The 13,609-nt window shown below is 35.0% G+C and overlaps 1 protein-coding gene across 1 annotated transcript; it reads left to right on the forward strand.

Annotated features, from left to right (window-relative positions):
- Positions 1 to 8,149: 8,149 nt before the first annotated feature.
- Positions 8,150 to 11,345, forward strand: LOC149404784 (transcription factor bHLH94-like). Its single transcript, XM_089606807.1, has 3 exons — positions 8,150 to 8,773; positions 10,054 to 10,524; positions 10,996 to 11,345. The coding sequence occupies exons 1-3, from the start codon at positions 8,327 to 8,329 to the stop codon at positions 11,116 to 11,118; spliced, it is 1,041 nt and encodes a 346-aa protein (XP_089462933.1). The 5' UTR covers positions 8,150 to 8,326; the 3' UTR covers positions 11,119 to 11,345.
- The last annotated feature ends 2,264 nt before the right edge of the window (positions 11,346 to 13,609 follow it).

A 13,609-nucleotide genomic window follows, 5' to 3' on the forward strand; every position in this document is an offset into this window, starting at 1 on the left:
AAAAACTGTTGTTCTTCATGATGTTGAAAACATCAGTCAATATCATAAGACGTCTGCTTTACACGTCAGTACAGTGACTGGACTCTTGCAAGCTGTCTTTTTTTTTTTTCTGATATGCTTTTGTACTTTTGTCGATCGTCCAATGAGAATTCACCATGTGCACTAAGAAACCCTGGCCAAGGACCCTACGCTAGAATGTGTAATATATAAGGGATGCTTTCCATTTTTTATAGGGTTAAACATCTAGTTATTTTCACTGCTCTCGTCATCGCCGAAATACATGTCCTAGGTGTGATTTATACTCTGCAGTTGACAGTCATTGTTCGAACTTCGTCACGGAGTTTTGTGTGTTTATTCAGAATATTGTAAAACACGTATAACTATAAACGTTGTTGCAACAATGGGAGAACGTGAGTGGAAAGTGATGAGAGCTCAAACACAAAGGGAGCCTGAGTTACAAATCTCTAGGATAGTCTGAAGTTTAGGAAATCGAGAAGGTGATCATCAATTGTTGTCTGAAGTTGTACTTATTCATCCGTCTAGAGAAGTTCTCTTTCGACCGGGTATATCATCTTTCAGAAGTACACGTATTGTTAGAAATCAAAGTTGTAACTTGACTTAAGTATCAAGTGCAGTGAATTATTAAAACCTTTATATTAAAGGAATCGCGTATATAGTATATACCTGAAGACCTGATTTTTTTATGAAATAAATAATAATAATTTATAGGGTCCCATTAGAGAACAAATGTCACAATACTTTTAACGACAAAGCGTAGTTGATTCTTAACGATTGTAATCAATGTACACATGTCAATCCTTCTTATAAATTCCCTATTGTTAATTTATTCAGCCGCGACCTAGGCTAATGAGTTAACCAAGTTATTTCTGATAAAAATAAAAATAAACCAAGTTATTATAATAATAATAATAATAATAATAATAATAATAATAATAATAATGATAATAATAATAATAATAATAATATTGAGAATCTAAGGGTACGTTGTACGTGATGATAATGATCAGGTAGGGCCAGAGATTTCTGCAAAGAAACCCAACACAGATTTGAATGTGAGGAGTAGCTGTTTTGAACAGCTTATTGGGTTGTTTGTTTCCATATTTCTAATAAAATATGGGTCCCTACTTTACCCCACACTTCCAGAATTTTTTTTTAATTATATCTATATTGTTTTTCTCTTCTCTCTTTTTCTTGTTGCAGGGACTTGCAACTTATTTGACTGCCATATTGTAAAACTGAGGGAGAGCAAAGTAGGCTTTTCATTTATATATATATTTTTTTTGTGCCCTGAAGGCTTTTCATTTATATATTAGTTTAACTCATAGGAGAAGAGAAGAAGCACCACAACTTTTCTGTCCCTCTCACGTGCATCATTCAAACTCACATCACCCTCGTATATATCGTATTAATTTTGTGGGATCTCATATGAAATATACTATTTCACTACGTGTCAAATAAAACTATTCTTCATTTAAAAAAAATTTAAAATAGTCTGAAAAATAAGGGAAAAAAATTAATGAATGCCGTATAAGGCTAAATTATTATTTGACAAGCTCTTTTTTTTATTTTTTTTTTTATTTTTTTTTTTTATCATAGCAGTTGCGGCTGGATTTTTAGTTTGTATAAAATTCATACGTTATGAGTAATGTAAATTTATTTATTATTTTTTTATAAAAAGCTCCTCAAATGATACATCGATAAACGTCTAAAGATTACAAAAATAACGCAAAAAATTCAAAGACTCCTACATGAAAAAAGATGAAAAGTGAACTACAAACAATTATAATTACAATAAAATAACATGTGAGTGACCCGTTTATGCAGATAACCTGTTGGAGAAACTGATGAGCAGAGGCCCAAGTCAAGTGGCGAGGCCTATGCCCAATCTCTCAGGTACGCTAGCGTGGATACCACGCAAGCTCAGGCAGTTCAAAGCTGACTCTGCTCACGTCTTATGTTGCAAGATTCATTTTCGTAAATCTAGATACATATAGTGTGTAACTAAACAACATAATTCAATGAATCAAGACTGATTGAGAAGGTAGCATATCTATTTTCTCAAAGTTTATCATGGTATCAGAGCAGCAAAAATGGCGTACAACAGAAACTCATCGACGTCATCGGAGATCTCTAGGTTGTTGACCTCGTCTCACTTTGCTCGGACACTCAGGTCCGCAATGTCTGTAAATCTTGGCAAAGACAAATATTCCGTTTGGAGAAGTCAAGTCTTTCCTGCTGTGACTGGTCACAATCTCGACGGATTTGTGTTCAGGACGAAGACTTGTCCGAAAATTTCTTGAATCAATCGATGATCAAGGAAAATCAGCCTAAATCACCAATCCAGAGTACGTTCAATGGAGGCGCGAAGATCAGGTGCTGCTGAGCTAGCTTCTATCTTCACTTTCCGCGAAAATCCTCTGATCTATGACAAGAATCAAAACTTCTCACGGAATCTGGAGTGCTCACGAGCAGCGATTTGCAGTTTGATCGAAGGCAAGACAGATGCCTCTAAAAGCATAACTTAAAGCCACGAAGAATGGAAATCTGTCGATCACAAACTACTTCGCCAAAATGGATAACATCATTGATGCTCTGTTTCTCGCTAGAAGTATGAAGACCTAATTCTGGCGATTCTCATGGGGCTTCCAGCCTTGTACAATGTCATTGTTACGATGGTGAACAATGGCCTTCAGCAATCAGATAACTAGTGCGTATATCTGACAATTCAAGAGGTTCTAGCGATGTCTCTCACTCAAGAGACTCGAATTGAGCAACTCAATGTCCACTCAGTCGAAATCAATAATTCAGCTGGAGATTACACTGGAGCCATCACCAACTACATCAACACTAGAGGATGTGGCAGATCTAGAGGCAGAGGTGGTCGAGGATGCTCCAATGGCGGTCACTGTTGCGAAATTTCTGTACACAAGTGCATGTCGTAAAAGTAGTATATCGTAAGGACGAGTTGAATCCCACGAGGATTAAGCTTAAGAGTTTTCTAACTAACTAGGCCTACACAAACTTATGGATTTCAATATGTCATACGTTTCAGTTTTTTTAGAAAACTAGCCATTTTAATGACATGGCACTAATTAGTTTAGGATGAAATCTCATTTTTAACCCTTTCCATATTACATTTTATCTAATAACCAATATGTACGTGGATTTATTTTGTTTATTTGAGACACGGTAATTGAAAAGCTTCTTTTTTTAGGAATCGGTTCCGATTAATACTCACACGATTCAAATCGGCGTTACATGATATATTTTGAACTATAAACGGTTTTTCAGAGTTAGGTGCATTAACGTTTGATTTTCAGCCAAAAAAAAAATGCTAGTTTAGAGAGAAAAAAATTCACGCTTAAAATAATTAATAGATATACACCGACTTTATTGGCTTTTTTTAAGAATCAGTTATAAATTTGCTTCACACGTTCGTAGAGACAGTTTATATTTTGAGATAGTTTACAAATCATGGACTTACCATTTATTATCTATATATTACCATTTATTATCGCTATATTACCATTTATTATCATTAAAAGAGTTAACAACATTATATTACCATTTATTATGCAAAACCATATTTCAAATACATTTTTAGTGTGTATATATGCCGTGTATTATCATTATATTACCATTTATTATCATGTATTTTTTTATATTTTTTTTACAATTTCAGTTTCAAGGTCGTAAGAAAAAAAACATTCAATATTTGAACAGTTCTTATTGGAAAACCAGGGAAAACTAGCTTTCATAATCCACTTCCAATACAAGATTTCATAATCTATTTTTTTAACCTTTAACATGCAGTTATTGTTCGTAATCTCCTTTTTTTCGAACGCCTTTGTCTTTCTGTTCACCAAGCTATTGTTTTTGGTTTTTTGCGATTTATTTAGAGCTTGGTTTCTTTTTCTGTGATTTTTTTTTTTTTGGAAAGAATGGGTTTGACGTTTGGTTTTCATTTTTAAATGGTGTAAGTGGTTGTGTGTATGCTTAAATTTTTTCCTCCTTAATCGTGTCCTTAGTTATTGTAATTTATTTCGTTTTTCAATTATTTTTTCTCATATATTTGTGTCATTGGGCAAGAAGGGTAGTAGAGTCTTTAAACATTAGATAATAAATTGAAGTGGCTAATAACCAAAAATTATCCAAACTGTGGCTATATTACAATTTCAAGTTTGTAAATAGCTAGATATCTACTCTGCCCTAAGCTTAATTAATAACTAAATGAATTGAACTCAAAAGAGGGAAGATAATGATTATCGTTAAATTAAACAAACAAAAAAATAAACAAATGAATAAAAGATGTGTTTTACAGTTATTCGAAGGAAATGACTATGATTTCACAAGTCTACTCGATGGTTTGGATTCACATAAATAAGGCACGATTTAAACACTCATACGTTGCTAGTCACATTCACAATGATATCACTAAATCTCTCTCGAGAATCTAGCAACCTAAACCTATGCCGTAATTTTATCGATCGATCTCAACTCATTAACAAAGGCAAGAATTAAACAGAAGAACGCATAAAGAATATAATATGCATGAACGAGGTAGCTAATCTCATTCAAGTATTAAGAACATACTTGAATTAAGCAGAGCAATATTGAGCTAATAAATACTTCAATATAATGAAATTGAATCCATAACCATGATCAAAACTTGGTACACCATAGCCGTTAAGGGGGATTAGTTCATAGCGTAACAGGAAAAAAATGAAGAAGAAGTAGAAGAAGAAAAACTAGAATTCAATAAAACAAAAGCTATAACAATAATCATATGCAAAACGGGAGTTCAAGAGAATAAGAGAAGATAATAAAAACTGTGATTGTCGATGGTACCGTAGACGAGGATTAACGGCTATCTGGGCCAAGCCAAACAGAATAAGAAAAATTAAAATAAAGGCAAAAGCGTGTTTTTTGGTTACATAGGCTGATAATATAGGCTAAGACGTTATCTTTGGAGCTATCTGGGTCGTTAAATGAGATCCAATGGCTCGCTCAGAAACCGAAAAAAATACTTCAGGAATCGTCGCCATAATTTACCGTGCCACAACCCTTCTTCACCGCGCCGCGATGCATGTTGTCGTTTTCCTGCATTGTTCCTGGGTTTCACTGCGGCGCTCAATTTCATGGTGCCGCATTAGCCTTGACTTCTGTTGTGATGTTTTTGCACACACAAGTGCATGTATCTCCCAAGTAATATAGAATAATAAGTACGGTGTCGAACCCATGAGGACTAAGCTTATTAACAATTAAATCAACTAGACCGAATTGAACTCAAATTATGGGGAAAAAGGGTGTTACAATATTTTATAAGAAACTAAACAAAGCAATTAAACGGTGGTTTTACGATTATGCAAAGGTAAAGACTAGTTTATTCAATGGTTAAGATTCTCGGAATTTACGCACATTTAAACACTCAAACTTTGCTAGTCACGTTCACAATGAGATAAGTAAATCTCCCTCGAGCATCTAGCAACCTAAACCTATGCCATAATTTAATCTCTAGATCTCAAATCCTAAATACAAGGCAAGCATTGAACACAATAATATATAAACGACTCCGAAACAACCTAGCTATCTGTAGCCTAGAATGAATTACAGTAACTCAATTCACGCACACTAACAACCTAATCTTTCTCATGCATCTAGTTGAATTTAAAATCAAGAATGAGGTCCTTGCTCTCATACACGCATTAAGCATGGAATTTGAATTAAGAAAAGCACGATAGAATGAATAAATAAAAAAAATTAATAATAAAATTGAATCCATAACCATGTTCTATACTAGTTACGCAATAGCCCTTAAGGGGATTAGTTCATGGTATCGCGAATAAACAAAGAAGAAGAAGAAGACAGAAAATTTAAATTAAAAAAAGTCATAATAATTATCATAAATAAAAACGGGAGTTCAAGAGAAGAAAAAAAGAGAATAAAGTTGTGATTGTAGCGTAGACGACGATGACGGCTCTCCAAGATAGAATGAATAATTACTTCATTGAATAATCAAATTGAATCCATAACCATGTTCTAGACTAATTACGCCATGGCCCTTAAGTGGATTAGTTCATGACGTAACAAAGAAACAAAGAAGAAGAAGAAGAAGAAGAAGAAAGAAAACTTAAATTAAACAAAGCCATACTGATTATCATAAATAAAAACGGAAGTTCAAGAGAGGAGAAAAGAAGATAATAAAATTGTTATCGTAGCGCAGATGATAATGGCGGCTCACCAAAATTCTCTATCTCTTCCAAACACACAATCTCAAAAGCGAAAACTAAATTCAAGGTAATAAAAGGCAAAGATGTGTTTTATAGGACTCTAGATCTGATTACATGAATTTTCAGCTAATTTTCGGAGTGATCTGGGTCATTAAAACTGATCGGACGGCTCAAAACGATTTAAAAATCGTTAATTTTGTTTTTTTTCGAAATGGGAGTGCACAAACTCCTATTTCACGGCTTGAATTTAGCGAGTTCTCAGGTGTGCTGACTAAAGGCTCTCTGTAACTTGCTTTCTGAAACTCAGAGATAAACTTCACGTTAAGGCCTCTCTGTCTCGTATGAGGGGAGGCTGGTTGAGAAACTAATGAGTATAGGCCCAAGTCAAGTGACGAGGCCCAGGCCCAATCTCTCAGTAACGCCAACGTGGATACCACGCGATATGCCATTCGAGCTCAGGTAAATCGAAGCTGACTCTGCTCGCGTATTCTGTTGCAATATTTATTTATGTAAATGTATATACATATAGTGTTTAACTGAATAACAAACACAATTCAATGAATAAATATTTTTTGATGCCATTTATGTATTTTCCCTTAAAATAGATTTATATATTTAATTTCGGTGGTTAGATACCGTTTAACCCTAAAAACTCATGGATAATCGTCATTGCTTAGTTAAGATAAGAAGTCGCCGAATTTTGCTACATTCTAATTGAGATCACTTCCTCGAATTATGTTTAAGTATTTGAGTTTTTTGAACAACAGAAGTCTATATTATTAATCAGACAAATTCACTCAATGAGCTTACAAAAATCTTCAGGAAAATTCTTTTGGATATTAAAGTCAGAGAAGAAACAGTTTCGCGTGATATATTGTGCGATCCGGTTTGCAGTAGGCCTGTGCACGGTCCGGTTCGGTCCAAAACCGGCCAAAAACCGGACCGGACCGTTCAAAACGGTTCAAAAAAACCCAAACCGGATCGAACCAAAAAACTGTAAAAACCGGACCGGACCGGACCGTTTTGAACCGTTTGGACCGTTTTGGACCGTTTGAACCGTTTTACATAATTAAAAAAAAATTAAAACCATTAATTTTCCACAAAAACACAAACATATAGTCATATATGGGAGTTAAATACATGCACAAATGTCTAATTTGGCTAATTGGACATTAATTTATTTATTTTTATTATTTATTTATTTTTTTTTATAAATAAACCGGTCCGGTCCGGTTTAACGGTTTTTAAAAAAAAAACCAGACCGGACCGTTTGCATTGAGTAAACCGGACCGGACCGGGAAAACAAAAAACCGTTTTAAACCGGACCGGCGGTCTAAAAATCACCGGTCCGGTCCGGTTTACGGTTTCTACGGTTTTTTTGCACCGCTCTAGTTTGCAGACCGTTTAACAAAAAAAATAATTACTAAGACTTTTAATTAACTCTCTACACTCGGCAATAAGTAAGCTAAATCGCGAAATGTATCAATACATCTGTAGGTTAAGGAAAATGTGTCAATATATCTTTAGGGGAAGGAAAGACAACGACATGTTTTGTGAAATGTAATCTAATCACGATCATAGTCCCAAATTTAATAAAATAAATTAAAATAGTAATTTTTTCCCTTTTTACATAGAGGATAAAAAAACCGTAAATCATTGCGATGCCTATACAAATCTATGCCAAAAAGATGTGTACTACTGTCTACTGCTATGGTGCAGAAGCTATGCCTTAGCTACCACAAAAAGCTCCCCTCTCTCTTAACCGGGTCGGGTCAAACCACAAAATGAATATTATTCATAAATAATTATATGTAAATAAAAAAAAGCTGTGTAGAGTCTTCTCAAACCCAGAACTATATAAAAATATACACGCACACTGCATATATATATATATATATATATATATATTATATACATAGAGAGGGAGAGAAGAGAGAGAGAGAGAGAGAGAGAGAGAGAGAGAATCAGAGACGCTTTAATATAAATGCTATGTCACCGAACAGAATATAGTACAAACGCGCGCGCAGACACACACAAAAGAGTGAATACCCAATAAAAAAGAGAAAAAATTGGCAATGGAAACTCTATCTTCATCGAACGAGCTTTTCAATAATTTCGTAATCTACGAAACAATCTCAGCTACGCCTTCTTCTCAATCTCTAAGCTCTAACAACACAAGCACCGATTTCTTATTCAACAACAACAACAACAACAACGATGTGAATCATCACGACCAATTTTTTCTGGACCGACTTTTCCAAACCGACGGTAGAGATTCGTCTGCGATGATCGCGAAGCGCGAAGTGGATGAGACTAGGAGCGTGGGACCCACAAGCAGCAGCGTTGTGAGCAACTGTAGTAAGAAGAAGAAAAGGAAAAGGAAAGCTAGGGTTTGTAAGAACACAGAAGAAGCGGAGACTCAGAGAATGACTCACATTGCCGTTGAGAGGAATCGAAGAAAACAGATGAACGAACATCTCGCCGTTTTGCGTTCCATAATGCCCGAATCTTATGTCCAAAGGGTACATTTTCATGAATTCTTACTCTTCTATTATAAATGTGTTATTTTATATGTGTGCATATATTTATCTCTCATTTGTTGGCCGCTTGAAAATTACACGTTCCTAATTAATTAGAGTAATGTAATTCACAGATTCTTTTTACTTGTTTTGGTTTCTGTTGAATATTAATTAAGAAAGAAGCCAGCGCTGATTTCAAACATGATTTGGAAACCTCAATTTGGCGTGGCGTTATAAGACTGAATTTACTCTATATATATACCACTTTGCATTATCTGGTGTGAGCTATTAGAGCTTTGTTATTATAACTTCTGTGAATTTTAAAAGGGCTCAGATTTGTGTTCCCTAACAATGTTTTATTCTTACAATTACAAATGGTTTGTCTTTTTTATCTCCAAAAAGACAAAATAATACTAATATTAGAAAAATATGAGAGGGACTTAAAAAATTTTAAATTGGCCTAGCCCCTTGTCTGATTCTGTTAGTTGCCTTAGTAGTCACTACGAAAATCTTGTTTTCTTTAAAAAAAAAAAATTCTACCGTTAAATCAACTTCGTGACAGTTCATATATCTTTTTTCAGAATGGATTAATCATGCCAACTTTTATTGTTTTGGAGTCGAGTGATAATATATATATATATATATATATATATATATATATATATATTGTTCTTAGTAGAATCAGTACTAGTCTTGAATTTTTTATTGTATTTACTTCAAATTTTGGGGCTTTGGCTTTCTGGTAGCAATTTGGCTGGTTTCGGGACTTGAAATTCTGAAAAGTTACTATATTTCGAAATTTCAACTAAATGCAAGAGATTGGAGATTTGTAGGGATCAACGATCAGTTCGTAAAAGTAGTATGAGAAAATCACTTTTTTTTTTTTTTTTTTTTTTTTTTTGGCTTTCCCTTTTTCCCTTCACTTTTTTCTTCTTTCTCTTCACCTTTGCATTTTGACGTCCTTTTGATTCTCTGTTTGATTAGTTGCCACAGATAAAGAAGATGTGTCTGGCAAAAAGTACTGTATAGAAGAGTCTCTATCTTTAGCTCCAATAACTTTTTAATTATTATTATTATTATCAATAACTTTTTATAAAAACAAATTCATTAGGCTGTATAGTACTGTTAGAAAAGTAGGAAATCATAGCTATTTTTTTTTTTAATGAAGAACTTATTCAATATTTGTTATCATCAGTTCGTTTACAAATTAATCAGTCCTTTAAAAAATATGTTAGAGATGAATTGTATATTAACTTATTACATGTGACTAAATTTGTGTACAGGGTGATCAAGCCTCTATTGTAGGAGGTGCCATAGAATTTGTGAAGCAGCTTGAACACCTTTTGCAATCACTTGAAGCTCAGAAGCTGCAATCAAATCTCCAAGGAACAAGCACTAACAATACTAATAATTATACTGATAATACCAGTAATAACACTAATCACGATAATCAAGATCATGCTATTTTGGAGTCCTCCAAATTTTTGGAACAACCATTTTCACAATTTTTTGCTTACCCTCAATACACTTGGTCACAAGCCTCCAACAAGTACACGTCATCAAAAAGCAAGGCAGCCATGGCTGACATTGAGGTAACACTAGTCGAAACTCACGCGAGCCTCAGAATCCTTTCGCGTCGAAGCCTGAGACAGCTTTCGAAGCTCGTTGCCGGTCTCCAAACGCTTCGTCTCACTGTTCTTCATCTCAATGTCACAACGATGAGTCCATTGGTTCTCTATTCGGTCAGTGTCAAGGTACGTAAATAAGTCGTTGCATTTTTTTGTGTTTTACTTATACATGTGATGTGATGTGAGTGCATATAATTGAAGCAATAATAATAATAATAATATGTATGCTTTTATATACATTCTCTTCTCATTGAGTCGTCTTAAGAAGAATGATTGTCCTATTGAAAAACATGCATGTGTGTGGTGGGGGATATTTTTTGCTACTAGGGTAGCTAGGTCGTTGTAATAAAAATATGGGAATCAATAATTGACGTTAGAAATTTTTATTAAAAATTAATTGCCGTGGGAAAAGAATGTGAAAGAATCAATAGTTTGAAATATTTTAAATTTGCAACTACTAAGACTTTCTTGTTGGGGTGTTTTGACATTTTTGGTATTGATGTTTGGCTATAATTGATGATATATTGATGTGGGGGTTTTGAAAGATTTTTTTTTGGGGGTCCCTCAATTTATATTCATATATTTATTATTGTGTAGGTTGAAGAAGAATGCCTACTCACTTCAGTGGATGATATTGCATCAGCAGTTCACCACATGCTCGGAATAATTGAAGAGGAAGCTGTATCTAATCTTTGTGATGAATATGATAAGTTAAACTGAAACTTCGTCACATCTAATCATCATGTAAATACCCTTAGACCTGAAGTGGAATTACTAGAATAACACTCTTCTATTTCTTCTCATTCCATTTCTTTTCTTTTCTTTTCTTTTCTTTTCATTTTTTTCCCTCGATGTAAAAGATTCTCTTGGTTTTCTTGCTTTCGTTGTAGCCAAATAGTAGAGCTCACTAGATAAGTATTTGGTGTATGTATGATTTTGCAATTCAACTTGTCTTTGTTTCAGCTCGTACTAGCTCTGAACAAAATCTGAACAAATATACAAAGAGGAAGCTTTGGATATTTTCTTTGGGACGATCCAACGTAGTCAACGTGATTTTAAAGATTTAGTCAGTGTTTGATAAATTTTTGTAATTTATCCATCTACATAAATAAATATATATAAAAATACCAAAACTGTCATTTTGTAGCGTAAATCATAGAAATCAACTACTAGCCAACGTGCCAATAAGCCAAATTTAAAGTCAACTAAGTCAAATAACCACTTCAAAGCGTGTGTAGTGTGTGGTTATTTTCTCGAATACTTGAAATAACCGTCGCGGTGTGCGTTTTGCTTAAGTTTTTATTTATTTACACATGTTTCATTTATTTGACCAGTCTTTAACCTATCAGCTTCTCTTCTCTTCCAAGTTCTACTTGGTAAAGTTCATTCTTGCCATATTTTGTTTGGTCATTCCTTATTTTGTTTGTCCCTCGAGCCTATTTGACTCGGGCTCGGTGCTGGGTTCCTCATGTTCTCGGAGTTTCCAAGCTCATGCTCGGACTATGCAAATCTTGGCCTCATACAATTCGCAAATATTATGTTCTTCCATACAAGTCGACTCCTACTCTTTTATCATTTGCCGCTACATACACGTGCAACTCCCAAGTCGGGATGAAGTCCGCGACCGCTTCTCCTTTCATGGCTGATCGAGGCTTGAACTGAATGTCGTACTCTTGTCAATTTTATTGACCACTTCAAATTCCAAGAGGCCGTGACGAGAGCGAAAGTGAGCTTCTCTAGCTCGGAGGACCATCGTTCAACGTCGTTGAGGTCCCTTGATGTATAGTACACAGGTAAAAGATAGTTTCTCTCATTTTCGATTAGTGTGTCGAGCTCACTGCATGCTCCAAGGAATCTTTTGAGGCCTTATACTTTAAGAAAAGTCTAAGATAAAGGCCCAAAACCTCGAAGTCACTATTGCACTGCTCGGTCCATTTGAAATATTTTGATCCTCTTAGAATGTCAAAGAATGCTCCGATTTGTTGACCTAGAGATAAATCTACTAAGGGACGCAATGCATCCTGTAAGCTTATGTACCTCTTTTATGTTCCGAGGTGGCCTCATGTCCAAGAGAACTATAATCTTGTATGGATTTACTTTTATTCCTCTTTTGTGGACGATGAAACCTAAAAGTTTTCCTGCAAAGACACCAAAAGTATATTTCAAAGGATTTAGTTTCATACGATATTGGCACAAAATGTCAAATGATCTTTTTACTTTCTCGGTATGTTCATTGATTTATTTACTCTTTACTAATAATTCGTCAATGTATGCTTCCATTGTGACTTGGAGTAGATGAGCAAAAATTCTATTAACTATGTAATGATATGTTGCTCCATCCTTTTTTAATCCGAAAGGCATTAATGTATAACAGTATAGTCCTCGGTCTGTTATGAACGCTGTGTGATCTTGGTCGGGACTATACATGGAGATTTGATTATATCCCGAGTAGGCGTCCATGAAACTTAAAAGTTCATGACCTGCCATAGCATTGACTAACTGATCAATCATCGACATTGGGAAGTTGTCCTTTGGACATGCCTTATTTAAATCGGTTAAAGCCACACAAGTTGCCATTTCCCATTATGTGTTTTTATCTAGGACATTATTAGCTACCCAACTCGGGTACTTAGTTTCTCAGATCGATCTATTTGAAATTATTTTATCTACTTCCTCTTTAAGGGCATTGTATCTTTCACTATTTAAGGCTCTTTTTTTTGCCTAATGAGTTTATCTTTGGGATCTATATTAAGCCTATGACATGCTAGCTCGGGATCTATCCCTACCATATCAGCTTAGGACCATGCAAAGATATCTAAGTTATTAGATAGTAGGGAGATGATGTCTTGTTTGGTACTTGACTCGAGATATAATTTAACCTTGCGCTTTTTCTTTGGCTGACTAGGAACCGAGACGACTTCTTCAACGCCATCTCTGGGTCCAATTTCTCCTCTACTCTGGAGGCGCGGATCTAGGTCCGTGCTCACCATCATCACTTTATGGCCCTTCTTGTCTTGACTGGCCTTCAGGTAATCGGCATAGCAGCTTCTTGCGAGGGCTCTCCTGTCATGTACTTCCCCTACTCCTTGGTCATGTGGGAACTTCATATTTAGATACTGCACCGACGTGATGGCTTTGAGCTCTTGCAAGATTGGCCTACTGATGACTACTTTGAAAGCAGATTTCCCTGGAACAACTACCCATTTGGCAT

Source organism: Urtica dioica, chromosome 2 (assembly GCF_054948205.1).
Source record: "Urtica dioica subsp. dioica isolate 48M chromosome 2, U.dioica_male_clone48M_v1_H2, whole genome shotgun sequence".
Classification (NCBI taxonomy): domain Eukaryota; kingdom Viridiplantae; phylum Streptophyta; class Magnoliopsida; order Rosales; family Urticaceae; genus Urtica; species Urtica dioica.